The sequence below is a fragment of the Penicilliopsis zonata genome (genome assembly GCF_001890105.1).
Source record: "Penicilliopsis zonata CBS 506.65 unplaced genomic scaffold ASPZOscaffold_25, whole genome shotgun sequence".
Lineage (NCBI taxonomy): Eukaryota > Fungi > Ascomycota > Eurotiomycetes > Eurotiales > Aspergillaceae > Penicilliopsis > Penicilliopsis zonata.
This window is the reverse complement of record NW_019208931.1, coordinates 18,324-39,087: the sequence shown is the minus strand read 5'-3', so window position 1 is coordinate 39,087 and position 20,764 is coordinate 18,324. Positions and strand designations below refer to the sequence as shown.

General features: G+C 49.5%; 9 protein-coding genes across 9 annotated transcripts; 8 read left to right on the top strand and 1 right to left on the bottom strand.

Moving 5' to 3' along the window:
* Positions 1 to 967: 967 nt before the first annotated feature.
* ASPZODRAFT_136914 (hypothetical protein) lies at positions 968 to 2,296 on the top strand. Its single transcript, XM_022724170.1, has one exon. It carries the CDS (start codon positions 1,038 to 1,040, stop codon positions 2,277 to 2,279), a length of 1,242 nt encoding a protein of 413 aa, XP_022577283.1. The 5' UTR covers positions 968 to 1,037; the 3' UTR covers positions 2,280 to 2,296.
* Positions 2,297 to 2,374: 78 nt separating this feature from the next.
* Positions 2,375 to 2,879, bottom strand: ASPZODRAFT_136913 (hypothetical protein). Its single transcript, XM_022724169.1, has one exon. It carries the CDS (start codon positions 2,839 to 2,841, stop codon positions 2,416 to 2,418), a length of 426 nt encoding a protein of 141 aa, XP_022577282.1. The 5' UTR covers positions 2,842 to 2,879; the 3' UTR covers positions 2,375 to 2,415.
* Positions 2,880 to 4,294: 1,415 nt separating this feature from the next.
* ASPZODRAFT_76140 (hypothetical protein) lies at positions 4,295 to 5,065 on the top strand (the record flags this gene model as incomplete). Its single annotated transcript, XM_022730065.1, has 1 exon — positions 4,295 to 5,065. The coding sequence occupies one exon, from the start codon at positions 4,295 to 4,297 to the stop codon at positions 5,063 to 5,065; it is 771 nt and encodes a 256-aa protein (XP_022577281.1).
* A 911-nt stretch (positions 5,066 to 5,976) lies between these two features.
* Positions 5,977 to 7,483, top strand: ASPZODRAFT_75919 (hypothetical protein; the record flags this gene model as incomplete). The annotated part of the gene is made up of 2 exons (XM_022730054.1): positions 5,977 to 6,851; positions 6,919 to 7,483. 2 exons carry the CDS (start codon positions 5,977 to 5,979, stop codon positions 7,481 to 7,483), a joined length of 1,440 nt encoding a protein of 479 aa, XP_022577280.1.
* Positions 7,484 to 9,859: 2,376 nt separating this feature from the next.
* On the top strand, positions 9,860 to 11,842 carry ASPZODRAFT_136911 (hypothetical protein). Its single transcript, XM_022724168.1, has 4 exons — positions 9,860 to 10,295; positions 10,359 to 10,603; positions 10,666 to 11,115; positions 11,191 to 11,842. Exons 1-4 carry the CDS (start codon positions 10,205 to 10,207, stop codon positions 11,773 to 11,775), a joined length of 1,371 nt encoding a protein of 456 aa, XP_022577279.1. The 5' UTR covers positions 9,860 to 10,204; the 3' UTR covers positions 11,776 to 11,842.
* A 196-nt stretch (positions 11,843 to 12,038) lies between these two features.
* ASPZODRAFT_136910 (hypothetical protein) lies at positions 12,039 to 13,919 on the top strand. The gene has a single exon (XM_022724167.1). The coding sequence runs from the start codon at positions 12,066 to 12,068 to the stop codon at positions 13,719 to 13,721; it is 1,656 nt and encodes a 551-aa protein (XP_022577278.1). The 5' UTR covers positions 12,039 to 12,065; the 3' UTR covers positions 13,722 to 13,919.
* A 546-nt stretch (positions 13,920 to 14,465) lies between these two features.
* On the top strand, positions 14,466 to 16,346 carry ASPZODRAFT_136909 (hypothetical protein). The gene is made up of 2 exons (XM_022724166.1): positions 14,466 to 15,040; positions 15,089 to 16,346. The coding sequence occupies exons 1-2, from the start codon at positions 14,511 to 14,513 to the stop codon at positions 16,167 to 16,169; spliced, it is 1,611 nt and encodes a 536-aa protein (XP_022577277.1). The 5' UTR covers positions 14,466 to 14,510; the 3' UTR covers positions 16,170 to 16,346.
* Positions 16,347 to 17,014: 668 nt separating this feature from the next.
* ASPZODRAFT_136907 (hypothetical protein) lies at positions 17,015 to 17,518 on the top strand. The gene is made up of 2 exons (XM_022724165.1): positions 17,015 to 17,099; positions 17,155 to 17,518. Exon 2 carries the CDS (start codon positions 17,163 to 17,165, stop codon positions 17,322 to 17,324), a length of 162 nt encoding a protein of 53 aa, XP_022577276.1. The 5' UTR covers positions 17,015 to 17,099; positions 17,155 to 17,162; the 3' UTR covers positions 17,325 to 17,518.
* A 1,682-nt stretch (positions 17,519 to 19,200) lies between these two features.
* Positions 19,201 to 19,686, top strand: ASPZODRAFT_20044 (hypothetical protein; the record flags this gene model as incomplete). Its single annotated transcript, XM_022727518.1, has 1 exon — positions 19,201 to 19,686. The coding sequence occupies one exon, from the start codon at positions 19,201 to 19,203 to the stop codon at positions 19,684 to 19,686; it is 486 nt and encodes a 161-aa protein (XP_022577275.1).
* Between the last annotated feature and the right edge of the window lie 1,078 nt (positions 19,687 to 20,764).

Genomic DNA, 20,764 nt, shown 5'->3' with positions numbered 1-20,764 from the left:
CGACAGGTATGGGGTATGTCCCGGCGGGGGAAGACGACATTGGCCAGGGACTGCCGATGGGCGTGTCTCTTGGCCCTGTTTGATTGTGTTTATGCGGCATGTGCCGGACCCGCCCTTTCTTATTCGTATACATAGCCTTGTATGGAATAACGACGTAGTATTGCCTAGCAGATAGATTAAGAACCTATGTGACAGTCAACTATGCCTCAGAGGGAAGTGCGGGTGGCCTTATCATATTGTCATAGTAATCTTCTACGGGACATCGCGGCGGTATCCCTCATATTGGCGCAGAACTAATCCATTTTCCAGTGCCCCTGGACCGCTTATAGGGAGTCTATCTTTACTATAATACTTAATTAAACGCTAAGTTAAACCCTAACCCTAACCCAACCCTAACCCTAAGATTAATTCAATACTTGGTGAATTGCTTAATCTACTAAGCCCAGCTCGCAACAGAGCATACTATATAGAGTCCTATAGATTAATAGCAGTCCTCCGACCTACAGCCCCCTGCTTATAGAGGATAAGGAATTGTTAAGAATACCCCTGGTCATAGAAATTAGACCAGGAATCGGCATAGAATCAATAGAATTGGGGGTAGCGTGAATGTACCCTAATTTCGAGCCCTAGTTTCCTATTAGGTCGTATTCTGTCCTTTGTGAGCAGGAAACAGACCAATCAAGAGGAAGCTTTTGTAGCCACAAAACCAGGTCTATTGCAAGACGTTGCAGAGAAATCATTCCAACTATATTACCCTAATAGATAGCAAATCTCAAGTGGAGAATGTAGTATCGCTTACCATACGATACGCATGCTTTTGTCTAAATTTTCTTGCTTAAGCTTACTGCTCGCCGAGTCGGCGACCGAATGTCGCCGATCCAATCTCCTATTCATATATCTTCAATCAGCTCCCGTACTTGTACTATCTTTCTGACTGTATATTTTTTCCTACTGTTATCTTGTTATACTGTATATTTTTTTTTTCTCTTTGTATATTTCGTTCACTTGTTTATTCCTTTTCATTTATTGTATATACTATGCGAGCAGTCGCCAGGGCAGCAGGCAAGCACCGGGTGGTGGTGGTCGGGGCAGGCAGCGCCGGGTTGGCCGTGAGCCACCAGCTGCTACGGTCCGGCCGGTTTCTGCAGAACGAGATCGCCATCATCGACCCGGCCGCCTGGCACCACTACCAGCCCGGCTGGACACTGGTGGGCGCCGGGCTGAAGGACAAGACCGATCTGCAGCGCCCCCTGCGCGAGCTGATCGACCCGAAGCTGCGGTTCTACCATGAGCGCGTGGAGAGCTTCACGCCCGACACCAACACGTTGACGCTGGGGAACGGGGATCGCGTGCACTACGACCAGCTGGTGGTGGTTCCGGGCATCCGCATCGACTACACGAGCATCAAGGGACTGCCCGAGGCGCTCGCCGATCCGCACATGCTGGTCTCCTCGACGTACGGGTACGAGACGTGCGACAAGGTGTATACCTCGGTGAAGCGGCTGCAGAAGGGAACCGCCATCTTCACGCAACCCAGCGGGATCGTGAAATGCGCCGGGGCGCCGCAGAAGGCGATGTGGTTGGCGATGGACTTCTGGCGCAAGGCGGGCCTCTTCCCCTCGGCCATCGACGTGCACTTTGCCACGGCGCTGCCGGGCATGTTCGGCGTGCCCAAGTACAGCCAGCGCCTGGACGAGCTGCGGCGCCAACGCGGGGTCCACGGGCATTTCCAGCACGATCTGACAGAAGTGAATGGCGACAAGGCCGTGTTCAGCACCCCCGAGGGCACAGTGACCAAACGGTTTGATTTTCTACACGTCGTGCCCAAGATGGGCCCGCATGGCTTCATCCGCGACAGCCCGCTGGCCAACAAGGCCTCGGGCCTGGTGGACGTCGACCCGGCCACGACGCGACATCTCAACTACGCCAACGTCTGGTCAATTGGCGATGCCTCGAGCCTGCCGACCTCCAAGACAGCCGCCGCCATCACCTCGCAGGCTCCCGTGCTGGTCGACAATTTACTGCAGGCGATGGATGGGAAGACCCCGGAGACCGTGTATGACGGGTATACCTCATGCCCGCTGATCACCGAGTATGGCAAGGTGATGCTGGCCGAGTTCAAGTACAACGGCGAGATCAAGGAGACCTTTTCTTTCCTTGGCCTCGACCAGGGCACGCCCCGGCGGGCCTTTTACCATCTCAAAAAGGACTTCTTTCCGTGGGTTTATTATAAGTCTATGGTAAAGGGGACCTGGGCCGGTCCGAAGGGGTGGAAATAGTAGTCTAGTTTTTGTGTATAGAATATATATCTAGAGTACACTGTATTGGAAAGAATTAATCAATCAGTAGTAATTAAAAGATATATTTAATATATGCTCTATACTGATACAATCTAATTCTATATTATTCTTTATTCTATCTGCTGTATGTTGCAGTGAGCCCCCATAAACCGAGCAACCCTCCCGTGCCAATGATCGGACCCCAAAGCGCCGGCACGAACTGCCCGCGTAGCAGATGGTGGCGGACAGAGAGATAACGGAAAATGCCGTATCCAAACGTCCAGACGCTGCTCACCTGGCAGACCTGGCTTGCCAGGAGAATTTCCTCGGTGAGGAATTTGGGTTTGCTGGCTGGATTGGAAGTATTTGAAGCGTTTTCATTTCGATGTTCGTATGTGGCGAAGAAGCGGTCGATCATGCTCAGTCGGCCCAGAGCGAGGCCCATCGCGGCAAAGGCCAGTCCCATACGTGTCCAGGAGAGAAAGGTACGTTCGTTGGCCTGGTGGTCGCGTAGCTGCGAGCCATTATTGGCAATTGGCTGCCGGAGGAGGCGCCGAAACATGAGAATGATTGATTAGAAAGATTGATTCAATGTAGTGGAACTGATAGAGGAATAATAGAGAACAGCATTCCAGGTTGGTCATAAATCTTTGTTTTGCTCGGTATCGGCGATTCGGTTAATCCTCGGCGATCACTAACCTAATCTGCCTCAAGTAACTTATGGAGTTGATGTTTAATAGTTAGGAGTTATCTTGAATCTACCTGCAGCTGTATTGGTATAATGAAATTGATATTCCTGCAGTTTAACTTTTACATAGGAGCTTAACACTTAGTTAGTAGAGGATAGGAGATATCCTTATACATTATTTGGCAGTAAATGTTCTTAATATGTAAATTAATATCATCATATATATCCTAGAGATGTTTTCACTCTTTATGGGTAAGTAGTAGTAGTTATAATTCTATTTAGGATATCTACAGATTGATCTTATCATTCTACTATATAAATCAACATCCATTAAGGACTACATATTGATCCTACACCACCTGACTGTATATAGTAAATATTCTCAGGAACAATATAACTATTCAGTAGCTGTTTAAACTATCTAGAGTCATAGGTGGAATTTAATATTTTTCTATTCTATTTGGTGACCTATTTCAACGTCGCTTAGCTGTGGTCAGCAAGATATCTTGCTCTTTTCCTTACTTTTCAGCTCTAATTATTACGATATCCGGACTGCTTCGCTGCCCACCAGGGGATGTCCGGAGGATCAATACAAGTTACTCGTGAAGATCGGCTGGGGAACATGCTCAACTGCGTGGCTTGTATGGGTGTCACAGGTGTACTCATATGAACTCTATCAACCTCAAAACTGACTAGGATGTGAATAGCAGTTAAATTATATAGTGCCTGGAAATAATTATAGCCCTAAATAAGCTTAAGATGAAAATAAACTTGGTAGTAGGGTCCTTTATATAAGGCTAATTAATAGTATAACCTAAATAGATAATTTAAAGGTGGCCAGATTAAAAGGGAAGAATTATCCATATCTATTCAATAAATTAATATAGAGCTGCTATATATTCTGTAGTAATGCTTTATTAACTAATGAGATCTGACTAACTATTATGGAGTTGCACATCTTTATTCTTCTTATTGCTATATCTTAACTTCTAGGTGACTTCCAATACTATAGTGAAAGATAGAGAATATGATTCCATTCATCAGGGACATGCTTACCTACCTAGGTAGCTTAGAGGATCTGAATAGTAATAGAATTAATATAACATCTGTTACTAACATTTAAATTATACTGCTAGAACGCCGAGTCGCCGATCACGTGGCTGCCTCAACTCGGCGACTGCTATTCGCCGATTATTATAGAATCCGAGGAATGTATAGAAATTCTAGAAAAGAAAAAACGATATAATGGGATATTCACCTCCAGCTCACCCCTTGCATATCCGTTCCCCTAGCATGATCAATGGGTACCCACGAGGAACAGTCATCAATGGAGGATGAACAAGGATCGAGTGGGAAAGCATCGAGCTGGCGCTCCTACCTGAGCGCCCAGATCGCCGCCAACAGCTGGGCTGAACTAGAACTGTTGCTGTTGACGTTCAACATCGGCATCCAAGATACGACCACGTACCCGGACTACCGCTGCTTTACCTCGAACCAGACGGGCAACACGGTCATGCTCGCCGTGGCGGTGATCAAGAACGCCCACACGGCCGACCTCGTCATCCCGGCCAATATCGGGGTGAGCCTGCCGTGTTTCATCGCGGGCGCCCTCATCACCGGGCAGTTGGGCAACCATGTGTTCGGCACCCTCACGCGGGCGTGGGTGATCGCCATCAACTTCCTGCAGACGGCGTTTGTGTTTGCCGCAGCGGGCATCCAGCTGGGATACGGGGTACGGCAGGAAGGCCCCATTGCCTTGACCGTCATCGCCCTGCTGGCTTTCTCCTCGGGCTCCCAGGTCGTCATGTCGCGCGCCCTCAAGATCCCGGAGATCACCACCGCCATGGCGACCGCCGCATGGCTGGACCTGGTTGTCGACCCGCGGCTGACGGCCTCCAAGAACCGGTCTCGGAACCGACGGGCGTTTTTCCTGCTTGCCCTCGTGGCGGGGTCGTTTTCAGGGGCTGGCATTTATCTCGTCGCCGGCTCGGCGTTAGCTCTTATTCTCTCAGGGGGGATCAAGGCGTTGGTGACCGCCATGCTGTTTTTCAACCCCCCAACGGGGGTTAATACGGGGGGCGGGATGGACTCTGCATAGATGTGTTTTGTGTATAAGTCGTATGACTAGTCAGATTGTATATAACATAGTAATGATACCTAAGTATAATACCTCTCTTTATCTTCATTTATAGAAATAGAGTTATGGATTTATACAGACAAGGTAGTGACCATATATCTTTAATACTTGACAGCAATATGATTACCATTAAGCACGGTTATTATGCTTATTCTTAATACAAGATTGTTGACACAATGACACAGCGTCCACGTGGCAGGTCTTGGCGATGGAAGATATGGGTCTGATAGAAGCCAATAGAATAAATTCAACTCCTGATCGGCACGCCACTGACCCTTCTTAGAACCCTCTACAGACCCTGCATCAGGAGCACTACCGGTAGTACTATGTAACTAATAGATAGGAGCAGGGTGTTAAGAGAACTAACTACCCTGAGTGTGTTCATGTGTTGATGTATGTGGTTGATTGATAAACCCTAACCCTAACCCTAACCCTAACCTACAAAATTGCTAATAGTACTCCGTAATGAGTGATCCTGTAGCCTCCGCCAAGTCGCTTATGATTGGATGGAGCTTTACTCCGAGAATCCTGCGGCAATCGATTGGATGAAAAGGACTCGGATTGAGACCGAGATATCGTATAACTACTGTATTCCATACTACTTATGCGCCCATGCCCTGTACTCTATAGAACGCCGGTCTTGGCAGTAAGGAGGATTTAGGGCTAGCGTCAAACAAGATGTGTTTCATACAAATCACTCGGTTATTCTACTCCAGATATGCTTTTGTATTATCCGATCATGTAGACAGTATATAAATATTATCTATCATCTTGTTCTTCAGTCTTCAGTCACCAGTCATTCATTACTCTCTCTCTTCTAGTTTTTGTTTTTTCTCCCTCTTTCTAGTCACTCTTTCTAGTCTCTTTTTCCAATGAAGTGGTTCGCTGGCCTGCTGTGGCCTGCTCTGGCCACCTGCTTCTCCCATCCCGGTCTGCTGGTCTCAGACTCAGATATCAGCCGGCTCCAGGGCAAGATTGCCGCCCAGCTGGATCCATGGACCTCCTGCTGGGACTCTCTGGTCCGAATGACCACCGCGGATGTTCCCTACAGCCCGCAGGCCGTCAGCTCCGTCGACCGGGACGCCGAGGGCGACACGGCCGCCAACGCGTATCTCCTCTGGCAGGACACCGCGGCCGCGTTTGCCCTGGCCTTGAGATGGAAGGTCGAGGGCAACACGACGTACGCCGACGCCGCGGCGGAGATCCTCACGGCGTGGGCGGGCAACCTCACCTCCATCGGCAGCAACGACGACCAGTACCTGGTGGCCGGGCTGCAGGGCCATGAGCTTGCCAACGCCGCCGAGCTGCTGCGGGACTACGAGCCTTTCCAGGAGAACGGGCTGGCGCAGTTCATCGAGATGATGGAGACCGTCTTCCTGGCGAAGAACATCTACTTCCTGGAGCATCTCGACGGCTCCGAACACAACGTCCTGCACTTCTTCGCCAACTGGGAGCTGTCGCAGGTCGCATCGGTCATGGCAATCTCCGTCCTCACCGACAACCAGACCACATGGGATTTCGCCGTCGACTATTTCAAGAACGGCACAGGCAACGGAGCCATCAACAACGCCATCACCAACATCGTCGAGGAACCGGGCACGGGCAACCCCCTGGGACAGGGCCAGGAGGAAGGACGCGACCAAGGCCATTCCGCCATGGACTATGCCCTACTGGGGGTTATTGGACAACAGGCCTGGAATCAGGGCGAGGATCTCTTTGCTTATAACGACAGTCGGATTCTTCTGGGGTATTTCCTTCTTTCCTCATTCATTCTATCCTGCCTTTTCCTTTGCTTTTCCCTGCTAATCTTTTAGAGCCGAATATTTCGCTCGGTATAACCTTGGATACGACGTCCCCTTCGAGCCGTACACAAACGGAATCGTCAGCTACACAAACATCAGCAGCGCCTCGCGTGGCAATGTGAGATGGGCCTGGGAGGTGCTCTACAACCACTACGTGATGATCAAGGGCCAGGAAGCCCCCTGGACGACCGAGTATCTGAACGCGACGTACGAGACCTTTGGCGGCTTTGAGCCTGGCTCTGGCTCGTATGGCGATCCTTGGGATTCGGGCTATTACGATACCCTCGGCTGGGGCACGATTCTCTACCATCTCAACGCGTCTGATGTTGCTGCTCTGCAGAATCAGTCTGTTTCCAGCTCTGTCTATGCGTCTGCATCTGCATCAGTTGCGTCTGCATCTGCATCAGTTGCCTCTGCTACATCTACCTCTGCATTCGTCTCTTCTGCATCTAGCTCTGCTACACTGGCAGTGGGCAACTATGCAGCCCATGGACATCATCACACCCACCATCCCATCGTCACTGCTCTTCCCGAAACAGACGACTCGTGGGATGACTGCGGCGATGAGGACTGGTAGATGAATACCGACTTGTCTATCGCTCTATCGGTTCTTTTCATCTCTATCTCTGTCTATCTTTCTATCTCAAGTCTCTTGAGCGATGTATTAATACTCCCTTTTGTCCTTCTCTCCTCTAGTAATAATAAGTGAGGGAATAATCTATAATTACCTGAATACATAAATAAACTGTTATCATACATTTGTATAATTAGGTAAAGTCTGATTCAATCTCAAACCCTCAACCTAGGTCTGCGACCTGTCGAGGCGGACAGTTCTAAGATAGTTAGAGCAGCGCCATTAGCAGCAGATGCTGTGGAAGCATATAATAGGGTATATCTTATAGCTTGAGATGGGATGTAAAGAATGATTATATGTATCTAAGCCATGGCCTCTAGGTTTGACGCATCATAGTACTATATGCGGTCAGAATTCAGGGGCGATGAAAATGTAAATATCGTCTTGAATAAGCTATAATCAGTTTAGAACATGCCATTCCATAGAATTAATCAGTCTAGTCAGACAACAGTGACTACTCTAGCTTATTGGCCTCCATATTAGGCTTCCCATGGCATTATATCTATTGACCTTGGTCTCCAGGCTTAAGGACGTTTCAAGATCCATCGGTTGGCTCACGTTCGAAGCCGGTGAAGAGGGCCTCTGGGATAGAAGATAATCACCAGGAATGATCGGCTTGCCCGGTTGTTCAACGGACCATCATGAGTGAATTGATAGACTATAACGCGGCACAGCCACTTTGAGGTGTAGATGTATTCTGCTACATAGTATGCTTCAGTTTCCAGGTCCTTCTCGGCTAATTCATCTTCAAGGTGCCTGCAATTTCGAGCATGAGACTGAGCTTTGCCAGATATACTCAAAGCGCGTCATCAGTGAGTTGGCCTTGCTCGAACCAACGTCTATCTCCTGGCACCTTGGGCTGTATGGAAGCTGCTCAGGTAGACCAATGAACTATATCATCAATGTAAATTATATATATGAAGATGATATACGCACGCCTGCTTTTATGAGGCTGGTTTAGGCCATTACACATTCATATCACTTATAGGGTACCAAGTTATACATCATAATATAATCGAAGACTGGCTAGTAATCTACCAATTTCTCATATTTATCTACTGATATAGTCATTCTTCTGAACCTTTGCCTATAGGAATATGTATATGGCATATCTATTTAAGGATACTTTTGGTACCTCAGAGAATAGATATATATGTATATATCATTAGATAGAGAAAGTACTATATTAAGCTGATCAATTCATTCACTTTCCACTGACTACCTAGGTAATATTGAACCCACTGATAATTGCCACTATATTGGAACTATAAGATCTGTCCTCGATGGAGGCCTTCTACTCTGTAAAGAGGATATTGGCAAGTCTTCCACCAAGGTCTCTTCTCTGCTTGACTCTGCTTAGTATATAATAATGAATTTCCAGCTCTGTACAGTGGATCAATGCAGCTGGGTGGAGAATATACTAGGGTGAGATCTTGATAGAATTATATCTTTTTAGTCAAAAATGAATCTACACGAGGCCCTGACTAGAATATATTAATGACTAAGTAATGAAGAATAGTTTTGAGGAATTTATAGAACGACTCTAAGTAACTTGGGGTCGACTAGACCAGTGGTCAGATTAAACCAGGTGATTAGCAGCTAAGATCACAATCAAACAGGGATTGACCAAACATTTAGAGCCAAGACTGGACCCTTAAATGTGGTCCCCAACCTGCGCCATCCTCACCCGGATTCGGGAGATGGCGACAGCCAAGAACATCGACGTTCCACAGTTAGCCTGCCTGACCCCGTCTGTGGCGGAGCTGCTGGACTGGTATATGGGGTTCAAGCACGCTCTCAGCCGGATCCGTGATGTGCTGTCCACTCCGGATGCCTTCCAAGCGACTCTTTGTCTTGGCGCCGAGGTTTTCCCTGTGGACGCCAAGATCCTGACGGGAGCGCGGAGATGCTGAATGAAGAGGGGTTGATTGATGTGAGTGTGGTGTCAACTGTGTAAGCTGAGGAGGCTTCAAATCAGATTCGGGTCTCCTGACATCCGATCTCTGAAGAGTTGCTATACGCTTCCTGTTGAGCTGCCCGATCAATATGGGGGTGGTCTATAAGACGCCAAGTGTAGACCAGGTGAGATAGGTCTAAAATTTGAATCAATTCTACAGCCCCTATACAGGATACGAGAATCCTTTTAATAGATTGTAGGAAGTCCTGGCGCCAAGATAATTAAGATGCTATTGCACTCAATGTTAGGATGTGGAGAAGAAGGTTAATACTACATAGATTCTTGAAGCAGTATTCAAATGAATATAATTCTTGAATCAAGTTTAATAATTCTACTATAAGACTCATAGATATGATACCCCTCTTGTTCTCTATTTCCTAGAATAGTGATTTCGCTTATGCAAGCCACGTGGATCGATGGGTGCCCCACCTTCACAGCCACAGCGAATGACTCAGCAGGGCCCAGCCAACCACACTTGGCGTTACGTATACTTGCGCAAGTGTGTGGGGGGCCGAGGAGTAATGGCTGACGACGATTGAATTATCATTCATTCTTGGGCATTTTATCTTTTATCAATTGTTCATCTACTGTCATTCATTCATTTAATCATTCGTTCTATCTGACATTCTTTACCAATTCCATCGTTACTCGGTATCTCTTATCATTTTGTCATCTTATATATATGCATTTCTGAAATAGCGAACAAGATGAAGGACGGGCTTGCCTGGAGGCGCGTTCTCTCGGTCCTCCTCCTTATCCAGGGGGTCAGGGCGATCGACCTGGACCTCACCAGCGAGGGTAATGCGACTGTTCTCTCTTGCGTGATGAAAGACTTGAGTTATTAATTCCATCTGGTTATAGATTCGATCAAAAATGCAGCAAGCAACGCCGCGTACGGGATGATGATACATTATCACGGCAACGAGACCGGCCATATCCCCGGAAAGCTGCCCAACACATGGTGGGAGGGCGGCGCGATGTTCATGACGCTGATCCAATATTATCACTACACCAACGACTCGACATATAACGAAGAGGTCATCTCTGGTATGCAGTGGCAGGCGGGTGACTGCGACTACATGCCGTCGAACTACTCCAGCTACATTGTATGTGATAGTGATGATGATGATGATGATGATGATGATGATGGGGGTGTTAATATTGTTAGGGCAATGACGACCAAATGTTCTGGGGCCTGGCGGCGATGACGGCAGCAGAATTGAACTTCCCCAACTCGGACGACGGATACTCATGGCTTGCCCTCGCACAGGGCGTGTTCAACACTCAAGTGGCCCGCTGGGATACGTCGACGTGCGACGGAGGCATGCGCTGGCAGATCTGGACATACGAGGCCGGATACACGATGAAAAACACCATTTCCAACGCAGGCTTGTTCCAGCTGTCGGCGCGACTGGCTCGCTATACATACAACGAGTCGTACTATGAATGGGCGGAGAAGATCTGGGACTGGGCGGCCTCCTCGCCGCTGCTGAGCAACTCGACGTGGAATGTTGCCGATTCCACCGAGACGACCAACGATTGTGCCACGCAAGGCGACGATCAATGGACGTACAACTACGGCGCCTTTTTGGGGGGGGCTGCCTATATGTATAACTACGTAAGTATATATATATACATATGTCTGTGTGTGTGTGTGTGTGTGTGTGTGTGTGTGTGTGTGGCTAATTTATAGACCAATGGAACGACCAAATGGCTGGATGCAGTGGAAGGCCTGCTTAATGTGACGCTGGAAAAGTTCTTCCCAGCCAAGCACGGCGGCGAGATCATGTCGGAGATCCTGTGTGAGCCGACAGAGGTGTGCAACGACAACGAGATCATCTTCAAGGGCCTGCTGTCCGGCTGGCTGATGCTGACGGCGTACCTGGTGCCCTCGACATACGACACCATCCTGCCCAAACTGCAGGGGTCGGCCAAGGGGGCCGCAGGGTCGTGTTCCGGGTATAGCAACGACACCTGCGGCGTGCGCTGGTGGAACAGCTCGTGGGATGGCTGGATCGGGCTGGAGGAGCAGATGAGCGCGACCAGCATCTTCTTTGCCAACATGCTGCCCTTCCTCGACTCGTCCACGGCGGCGCCCGTCACGTCGACCACGGGCGGGAACAGCACCAGCGATCCCTCGGCGGGGACTACAGACACCACCGACGACGATACGACGACGTCTGCGATCACGACGGGCGACAAGGTCGGCGCGGCGTTTTTGACGTCTGGGCTGATTGGGGCATGGGTTGTCATGATTGCCTGGATGTTGTTTTTCTAGTTTCTGGTAATGTAGGGTTTAAAGCTAAACCCTAAACCCTAAACCCTAAAGACAAAATTGATACCATTTATTATATTAGAATATCTTAATATCTTAGATATGTTTTGATGAAGTCTTGCTTAGAATATATATTAGAAGTTGTTTATTCTGGTTATTTTATCTAGTGTATTGTTATCTTATCTATTGATGTATTACTAACATTGAATACTGTACAGTGTATTGTACTGAAAATACTTCACTTCCCCTCCCCACTTCCCCTCCACCTCAATTATACAATATAACAGACGACAATGGAGACAACCAAAATCGAGGAGATCCTGGAGACGATCGCCGTTCGCTACCGCGGCCCCGGCGGCGCAGTGGCAGTGCTCCAGCACGGCGCAGTGGTCGGCCAGAGGGTCTGGGGATGGGCAGACATGAACGAGCGCATTGCCCTGACGGCCGAGACGCAGATGCCCATCTGTTCCATCACGAAGCAGTTTGTGTGCGCCCTGCTGCTTGATCTGTATCGCAACCCGACGCCCGCCATGGCTGCCCGGGGAGAGGACATCCCCCAGCAGTTCTCCGACCAGCTGAAGGAGCTGTTGCCCGCTCTCTTCCGCAACACCGCCAACAGCGACAAGCTGACCATCGAGACGCTGTGCGGCATGCACTCGGGCCTGCGCGACTACTGGGCCATGACGACGCTCTGGGGCGCAAAGCCCGAGGATGAATTCCTGGTGGCGCGCGACGGGCCCGGCGCGATGGCGCGCACCCGGTCGTTGATGTTCGACACGGGCACCGAATACTCCTATTCCAACGTCAACTTTTACGTCGTGGCGCGGGCGATCGAGCGGGTGACTGGCGAGCCTCTGGATCAGCTGCTGGCGGAGCGAGTGCTGCGTCCCGCGGGGATGAAGACGGCGTTCCTCTGCCCCAACACGGCGCACCATCCGCCCCCCTGCGTGGGCTACGAGGGCGGCGAGGTCGCCGGGTACCAGGCAGCGGTCAACCGGATGGAATGGGCGGGCGACGCGGGCCTGGTGGCTTCGCTGACGGACATGATCGCCTGGGAAAAACACCTGGAGACGCTCTTTGCAGACCCGGACAGCTGGTATCGTCGCACTGTCTACCAGCCCCAGACGTACGCGGATGGCATCACGCCCGCCCATTACCACTACGGCATGGCGCATGTAGATGTCGAGGGGGTCGATTCCCTGGGCCACGGCGGCGCCCTCCGGGGATACCGTCTGCATCGCCGCCATGCGCCCAGCGAGCATCTGTCGGTTGTGGTGCTGTTCAACCATGAAGCGGACGCTTCGGCTGCGGTGGACGATATCCTACGAGCGGTCCTGAACCGCCCGACGAACAGTCTGGCAACGCCAACAGTCACCGCCAGTGCAGACTGGGCAGGCGTCTATCTGGATGGCGAGACCCAGCTCGCCATCACCGTCACCCAGGGCTCCCGTGAAGGAGAGATCAAGATCGCATATGCAGCCCACAACGCGCCGGAGACCATCAAGCTGACGGATCCGCATCATGGGCGCTCGCGGTCCATGCATTCCCGCATTGACAACGACCGGCTGTCCATCCATCGGATCATCGAGAACCGCCATCTCGATGCCCGCCGTCTGCGTCTCAGGGACGAAGACAAGTCGTTCACCTCGCATGCAGCGCTGGCATCTATCGTCGGCGACTACGAATGCGCCGACGTCGACTCCGTCTTCCACTGCTTTGGCGAGGGCGCAATGCTGTACGGCGCCTTTGACGGCTATCTGGGCCGCGGGCCTGCGACGCCCATGCGCCATCTGGGCGAGGATGTCTGGGCGCTGACCTGCCCGCGGGGGCTGGATGCGCCGCCCCCGGGCGACTGGACGGTTGTCTTGCGGCGCGATCCAGCGGGGGGAGTCACTGGCTTTACCATCGGCTGTTGGCTGGCTCGTCGGCTCGAGTTTGTCAAGCAGTAAGCTTGCTTGATAGTTCTGATACAACTGAGCTTGATTTATCCGGCGAGTGACTCAAGACATTCTTGATCACTTAGCCTTAGCAGTGGCAGCGATGTCAGGATATGTCTAGTCAATATAGCTATTATATAATTATTATAATAGGAAACCAGGGGTTAAAATTAGGGCTATAATTATATATTGATTTATGTTGATTCCTGTTAATTCCTTGCTGGTTTCTTGGCTAATTCCTTTATGATTCCTAGGCTATTCTATATTAATTCCTTAATTAATTCCCATTGTATGAGTGGAGGCCAAGATCCAGAGTGGCTACTATTAGCCTATACTCTATATAATATTAGCTCTTGCGGGGTGCTGCCAGCAGATTAAGCATCGATTGAGCATCTAAGTAAAGGATAGCCATCTATATTGCTCTTATAACTCCCTTAAAGCCTAAGCAAGCCTGGGGTCCGGGGCGGCGTGCCCCGGTACTTATATACATAGAGTTAGATGCCAAAGAATAATCTCTATAATAAATAGTAAATTATGCTAGAAGACTATGATTAATTTTATGAACTATTCATTAACTATATAATGCTTGATTAGAGTTATGTCAGCTCTGTACCATGATACTATTACTAATTATACTCAACCATGGCTCATTTTATAGTTCTATTAGAGAACTGATTATAAAATCAATGACGCTATGAGTGAGACAATGATCACTATAATACTTACCACTGTTCCTATTATTATTTATTCTATTATATTTTATTCTAGTATTCCACTACTATACTATTGTACTTTGCTACCATGAGGTTCAAGCCTAAAAAAGAGGTCCCCCCCTCCGCTCTCGAACATGCGGAGAAGGATGAGCCCCTGGTGGACACCCCCGTGCCGCTGCTCACCTGGCGCTCCTTTACGATGGGCATCTTCGTCTCAATGGGCGGCTTTCTCTTCGGCTACGACACGGGCCAGATCTCCGGCTTCCTAGAGATGCCCAATTTCCTGCAGCGCTACGGCCAGCGGGGATCCGACGGGACTTACCACTTCTCCAACGTGCGCTCGGGCTTGATCGTCGGCCTGCTGTCCATCGGCACCCTGATAGGCGCCCTGGTGGCTGCCCCCATCGCCGACCGCATCGGCCGCAAGTGGTCGCTCAGCGTATGGAGTCTGATGGTCTGCATCGGCATCACCGTCCAGATCTCCTCCCCCTCGGGCAAATGGTACCAGGTCGCCATCGGGCGCTGGGTGGCCGGCCTGGGCATCGGCGGCTGCTCCCTGCTTGTGCCCATGTACCAGGCTGAGTCGGGGCCCCGACACATCCGGGGGGCTCTCGTGAGGTATGAATACATCCACCATTCAATAAGAATGGCTGTTTAAGTCTATAGTACATACCAGCTGTTCATCACGCTGGGCATCTTCGTCGCCAACTGTATCAACTTTGGCACCGAAGCCCGCCTCAACCCCAGCTCCTGGCGCATCCCCATGGGCCTGACGTACGTGTTCGCCGCCATCCTGGGCATCGGCATCTCCCTGTTCCCCGAGAGCCCGCGCTTCGACTACCGCCACGGCCGCGTCGAGTCGGCCATCACCACTCTCTCGCGCATGTACGGCGTCCCGCGCAACCACCGCGCCCTGCACATCGAGCTCCACGAGATCCGCCAGAAATACCGCGAGGAGGTCGAGCGCGGGCCCGTCACCTGGCGCCGTCTGTTCCAGGCCCCGCGCATGCCCTATCGTGTCGCTGTCGGGATGGCGCTGCAGGCCCTGCAGCAGCTCACGGGCGCCAATTACTTCTTCTACTACGGCACCACCGTCTTCAAGGGGGCGGGCATCCAGAACAGTTACGTGACGCAGATGATCTTGGGGGGTGTTAACTTTGGCACCACCTTTTTAGGCCTGTATCTGATTGAAAACTATGGCCGTCGCCGCTCCCTCATTGCCGGCGCCCTGTGGATGTTCGTCTGCTTCATGGTGTTTGCCTCTGTGGGACACTTTTCTCTCAATCGCAATGACCCAGAGGCCACCAAGACCCCCGGGGTGGTCATGGTCGTGTTTGCTTGTCTCTTTATCTTGGGTTTCGCTAGCACTTGGGGGCCCATGGTCTGGACAATCATTGCTGAACTATATCCCTCGCAGTACAGGGCGCGCGCCATGTCGCTGGCTACAGCATCTAACTGGCTGTGGAATTTCCTGCTGGCCTTCTTTACTCCCTTTATCACCAGTGCAATCGATTTCCGTCTGGGGTATGTCTTTGCGGGCTGTCTCTTCCTTGCCGCTGGCCTCGTCTACGTTGCTGTCATTGAAGGCCGTGGCCGCACCCTCGAGGAGATCGACTCGATGTACGTGATGAAGGTCAAACCCTGGAAAAGCTCCCGTTTTGAATTCCCAGAGGGCCAGGATGACAGTCGCCGGCCTTCAACTGCCAAGGTCGAGGCCGGTCATGTCGATGTGCCGCAGACTGTGTAACATGTTACTCTATGATCGGTTTTAGTGCTGGCTTCTGCTGTGCAGGCTGTATAGTTATAATCTTAAAATGTCTTTGCACCAAGGCGAGATATGACTTCTAGCTGCCACATAGTCGTATTTTTAAGTATTGCTCAGGTTGAGAACACAGGATATTAACCTATATAATTTATGCCTACAGAGCATACTACAGACTGCCCCATGGGTCCATACTAAGCAATTTCTATCAATACTGCAGACAGCTACCACTAAATACTAAGGGTTCCCACTCTGGTTTAGTGGAGTTGCCTAGACTAGATGGGGTTATGACAAAATCCTGGAGAAATGCTATGTGGGTCTTGTGTGGCCAATGACAAAAATACCTCAGACCTTTTCCTACTTAGTCTTGATCTGGGCTATGGAAGCATGGAGAAAGGCCTTGTCGTATTTCCAATAGTAGGACGCTGGTGCCCAGTCTTGGGCTAGGTCTGTGATTTGTCCAGTGCACGACTCGTTGCCTGTTGGTTAGAAATCCAGGGCTAGCTGTAACTAGGCGGCTAGTGCGGCAACCTTTAATTTGGCAATCTTGTATGCAACCGTTGCTTTTTGGGGGAAAAAATATCTTAAACAGGAGTATATTTGAATACAGAGCAAAAATCAAACTTTCAGTTGCTAGAAATCATGAAACTAGGATAAATATACCATGCCTAGGAGGATGCGAGATCATACTCTAAGCTTCCTGAAACTGATAAGATAAAGTCCCATAGCAAAGCCCCAGCTTCGCCCAGGCATAGCCACGGTTAGTTACGTATGCACCAGATCCCTTCCCTGGCCTTTAAGACTTATAACGCCTTGCTCATTACTTGACACTGAACTCTATTAAGCCATCCCTATAAACTTAAATTAACATCCATCTCGAGGTTTTATTCTATCATTCCATTTATATATATAACAGTTAGTGAGTTTGAGTTTATATACAATCACAGTTCACTCATATTATCTCATCCAGATTCAAACATGGAAAAGCCTCCTATTAGTGAGGTTCTCGCGACCACAGGGACCCCTGGATGGTGGTCTGCTGAGACAAGCCAAATTGTATCAAACTACGCCAAAGCTGTATGGTTCGTCATTGTTGGTTTGGCATCCCTGTTCTGGGCCTCAAAACAGGTTTTTGGTTAGGGCATACCAAAGGTCTCGCGAACGAAGTGAGAGTCCAGTAGGAAGAACCAAGGAATTTGTTAAGCACGATGACTGCACGGGGGCGGAAAGTTTGGCAAATGTCAGAACCACTTGAAATTGTCTCCTTGCCCTAGATCTTGAATATAAGTTTCTGTACATAGCATAGCTGTACTGTAGTGTAGAGCCTATACACCCTCACTTATCATACTATTTAGTTGACTAAATATGTCTCCTAGTATACTTACTAATTACTTAATATGAATAGGGCGTCTAAGAAGCAAAGCATCGATACTTGGCAGGTAGTGACCACGATAGAGACGAGAGCCAGCGGCAGATAACGAAGGCCAATTCGTAGACACGGCGGAGAAAGGCGTTAGAACCGGCTAGTTGCGCCATGAGTTAATCGATCCTTCAGCATCGGCCCGTTCCGTGGTGGCTGCAGGCAGGATCAGCCACAGACTCCGCTCCGACCACGATCTGTCCGCACAGGCTTCGAGAAGAATAGGCTAGCAAGAAGGCCGGGCGAAGGATAGATAACCTAGGGAATTCAGGTTAATAACTGGGCGCTGGCAGCCTGGATACCGTCAGTCGGGACTTCCCAGCTTTGGCTGTTTGGTTATAGGTGGAGTAGCAGTAGGATTGGGGGAACCAGGCTACAATTAGAGCCACCTGGCTAGTTTATATCACTGCTTGGGATATCCATAACGGGCCTGGATTGACTAAGCGATCAGCTAAAGGGGTTAGATTTCTCTGGGAGTTTTGTCTTCCCGGTAACATCTTTAGTCATCGTAAATACCCCGCGCTTCCCCATGCGGTTCATATATCTCTTGTTCTTGAGGTTACAGCCGAGGACACTGGTGACATTTTCAACCGTGCTGGTTTTTGCGGCGGTGATCCCGACCGAGCATGTGGGGGGAACTTATTCGGCTTTTGATGTGTGATATCTCAGAGGCAGGAATTTACTGACACAGCCAGCTGAACCCTTGCTAGGATATTTCTAATAATCTATTACTTGGCGGACGTGATAGTACTATAATCCTAATAGACATCGGAAATCAGTCGTATATAGCCATGACTATACTTATTCTATGATTCTGTAGTACAGCCAGAAGACAGTTGTAGCACCATGTTGGTTGACGGCGATTTACTCCGTGTTGATGGGAGGAATCAGCCGACAGCTGTAGTATAAAGACAGCTTCCCTTCATATATACAAAGAGATGCAGTGACTTGGAGATCTATCATTATTATCAGATTCATCATGCACTTTACTCTCATCCTTGAGCTTCTCATTACTCTCCCCTGTCTCACCATGGCTGTGCCAGTTGACGGTACAACCAGTACCGGCATAGGTGAATCTCAAATTGACTTTCATCCATACATGGCTGTTAACACTGTCCAGTCAACGAGTGTAAAATATCTGACACAATTGACGATATTTCCACCGGATTCGAGGGTGTTTCACCCAAGATAGATGGCGCAGGAGCGATCTTTTCAGGTGTAAGAGATAGCTAGGTATGTCTATGCTTTGATCTCGAGCTGATCGTTATCTTCTAGTACTGCTCCGCTGGGTCTGCTCAGCGGTGTTATTTTCCCTACATGGGGGAGTGTAGATGGGTCAAATGTCACCATTTGCACTTGTGCAGTAGGACAAGCAATCATTGCAACTGGTCAGATATTAGTGGGATTGCAGTCTGTACCTAGACTATCAGACGATATTTGAATTTATACTACAGCAATCTCAATGTAACAGTAGTAGAGGTGGTGGTGTAAGTGTGTAACCATGACACAATGACTGCCTAAAGCGAGAGTTTAATAGTCGATTCCCCAAGCATTTTATATCTCATCTAGACCAACTCTCATCTAGACAAATTCACCATGGAACCGGCTCCTTTAGTCCCAGCCATCTGGGCCTTTAATGATGAAGGACAACTTGTCTGTCTTCCCTCCCAAGACAGCCAAGAGCTCACCGTCGACCGCGTTCAGCCTGAGAAACCATCGCCAGCGGCGATCGCAGCCTACCTCGCCCACCTCACACCCTTACAGCAAGAGAGATGCGATCAGCTCCGAGCCCAAGGCTGGGATGACGAGGGGATTCATAATTTCTTCTCTCTTCTAGAGAACTGCATAAAGTTACTCTGTGCCCGGCTCCGTGAGCAGGGGAGGACGGAGGAGTACATTGGGCAGCTGGCGGAACAGTGTGGGCGGGAGATCACAGACTTTTCTCATCTCCGTCGACCATTGGAGACTCCAGGTGAAGAGGATCTCCAATTACAGCTGTATCTGCTGGCGGAAACAAGAAGGCAACATCAACTCATGCTGGGAGACGAGAGAAGGGTGCCGTCTGAAGCCTCTCACTCTTAACACTAGGAACCATCTCGTTGAGGAACTGGATACCAAGGCTAGGTTTTTTAACTGTGCTATGTTATGTCCAGTAATTCTATATTCGTTTAGTTAGTGAAAGATGATATGTTACTCCATTCTATGTCCTGCCGAGTAGTTGTAAATTTTGTTCTAGTTATATATTTTTGGATCCTAATCATGGACAGTACGCCGTTTCTATGTCTTTCTAATATAACCTCACTGGCATGCAGATATACACTGGCCACTGGTCAGTGGACAGAAGTCTCTCAAGTTACTTAAGTAATGGAACCAATAGTGGTTTAATCCATGTCGTTTCCTTTCGCTAGATTACTTGAGCTACACCTCTAAGCAAACCTCGTATGACCAAGGCTGGGGGTGTGCTTTTGGTCGGCTATCTTCACCATAGATCTTAATTTATACATCTAACCAACTTATATAGCATATAAAAGTATGTCTCTGCAGCCTGCTGTTATTTCATGGTCTACCTTTAGTCTCTTATTATTGAATAGTAGCTTGGCTATATACTACTATTATGTGAATTACAGCATAAAGGCAGCTGCCTATGCTGGGTGAGACTAGGAGCTGCCTACCGCCACATGAAAATTATGCTGAGCTGGTGGAGGGAACCTACCTACGTGACGCTGCCCAGATGGCCGTTGATGAAGCCATCAACATGGCTGCCCGGATTAGCGAGATGGCCGGCCTCAACGCCTAAATCAATCTGAAGCATAAATATGCCGTCCAGTTTCTAACCTCCGCCTCGTCCTCCTCTCCATCGGTGGCCTCCGTCGTGCTTACCGGTCTGGCAGACCGGCTTCCCTTCTGTACGAGAGCCATCACAGCTCGGCAGATAGCTCGGCAGATGACCCTATATGTCCAGGGTGTGGCCGGGGGCAACACACCCTATCCAGGCACCCCCGCCGTCAACAGCTTTATTGAGATCAGAAACCACCGCCTATTCAGCGAATCATTCTCCTCTTCCATTATTCTGCTCGCGGTCCACCAAAAAGTACATCTGCATGAGTTGAGCAGACTGGATGAATGTTGTGTTTTATGGCTAAACCCTAAATCCTATCAC

What these genes read in the sequence shown, in the direction of transcription:
- ASPZODRAFT_136914 (XM_022724170.1), top strand. Translation starts at nt 1,038, where the DNA reads ATGCGAGCAGTCGCCAGGGCAGCAGGCAAGCACCGGGTGGTGGTGGTC.
- ASPZODRAFT_136909 (XM_022724166.1), top strand. Translation starts at nt 14,511, where the DNA reads ATGAGGTTCAAGCCTAAAAAAGAGGTCCCCCCCTCCGCTCTCGAACAT. An exon ending in ATCCGGGGGGCTCTCGTGAG is followed by an intron (nt 15,041 to 15,088) that starts GTATGAATACAT and finishes TTAAGTCTATAG; the next exon opens with TACATACCAGCTGTTCATCA.
- ASPZODRAFT_136910 (XM_022724167.1), top strand. Translation starts at nt 12,066, where the DNA reads ATGGAGACAACCAAAATCGAGGAGATCCTGGAGACGATCGCCGTTCGC.
- ASPZODRAFT_136907 (XM_022724165.1), top strand. Translation starts at nt 17,163, where the DNA reads ATGGAAAAGCCTCCTATTAGTGAGGTTCTCGCGACCACAGGGACCCCT.
- ASPZODRAFT_136911 (XM_022724168.1), top strand. Translation starts at nt 10,205, where the DNA reads ATGAAGGACGGGCTTGCCTGGAGGCGCGTTCTCTCGGTCCTCCTCCTT. An exon ending in CCTGGACCTCACCAGCGAGG is followed by an intron (nt 10,296 to 10,358) that starts GTAATGCGACTG and finishes ATCTGGTTATAG; the next exon opens with ATTCGATCAAAAATGCAGCA. An exon ending in CTGCCTATATGTATAACTAC is followed by an intron (nt 11,116 to 11,190) that starts GTAAGTATATAT and finishes GCTAATTTATAG; the next exon opens with ACCAATGGAACGACCAAATG.
- ASPZODRAFT_136913 (XM_022724169.1), bottom strand. Translation starts at nt 2,841, where the DNA reads ATGTTTCGGCGCCTCCTCCGGCAGCCAATTGCCAATAATGGCTCGCAG.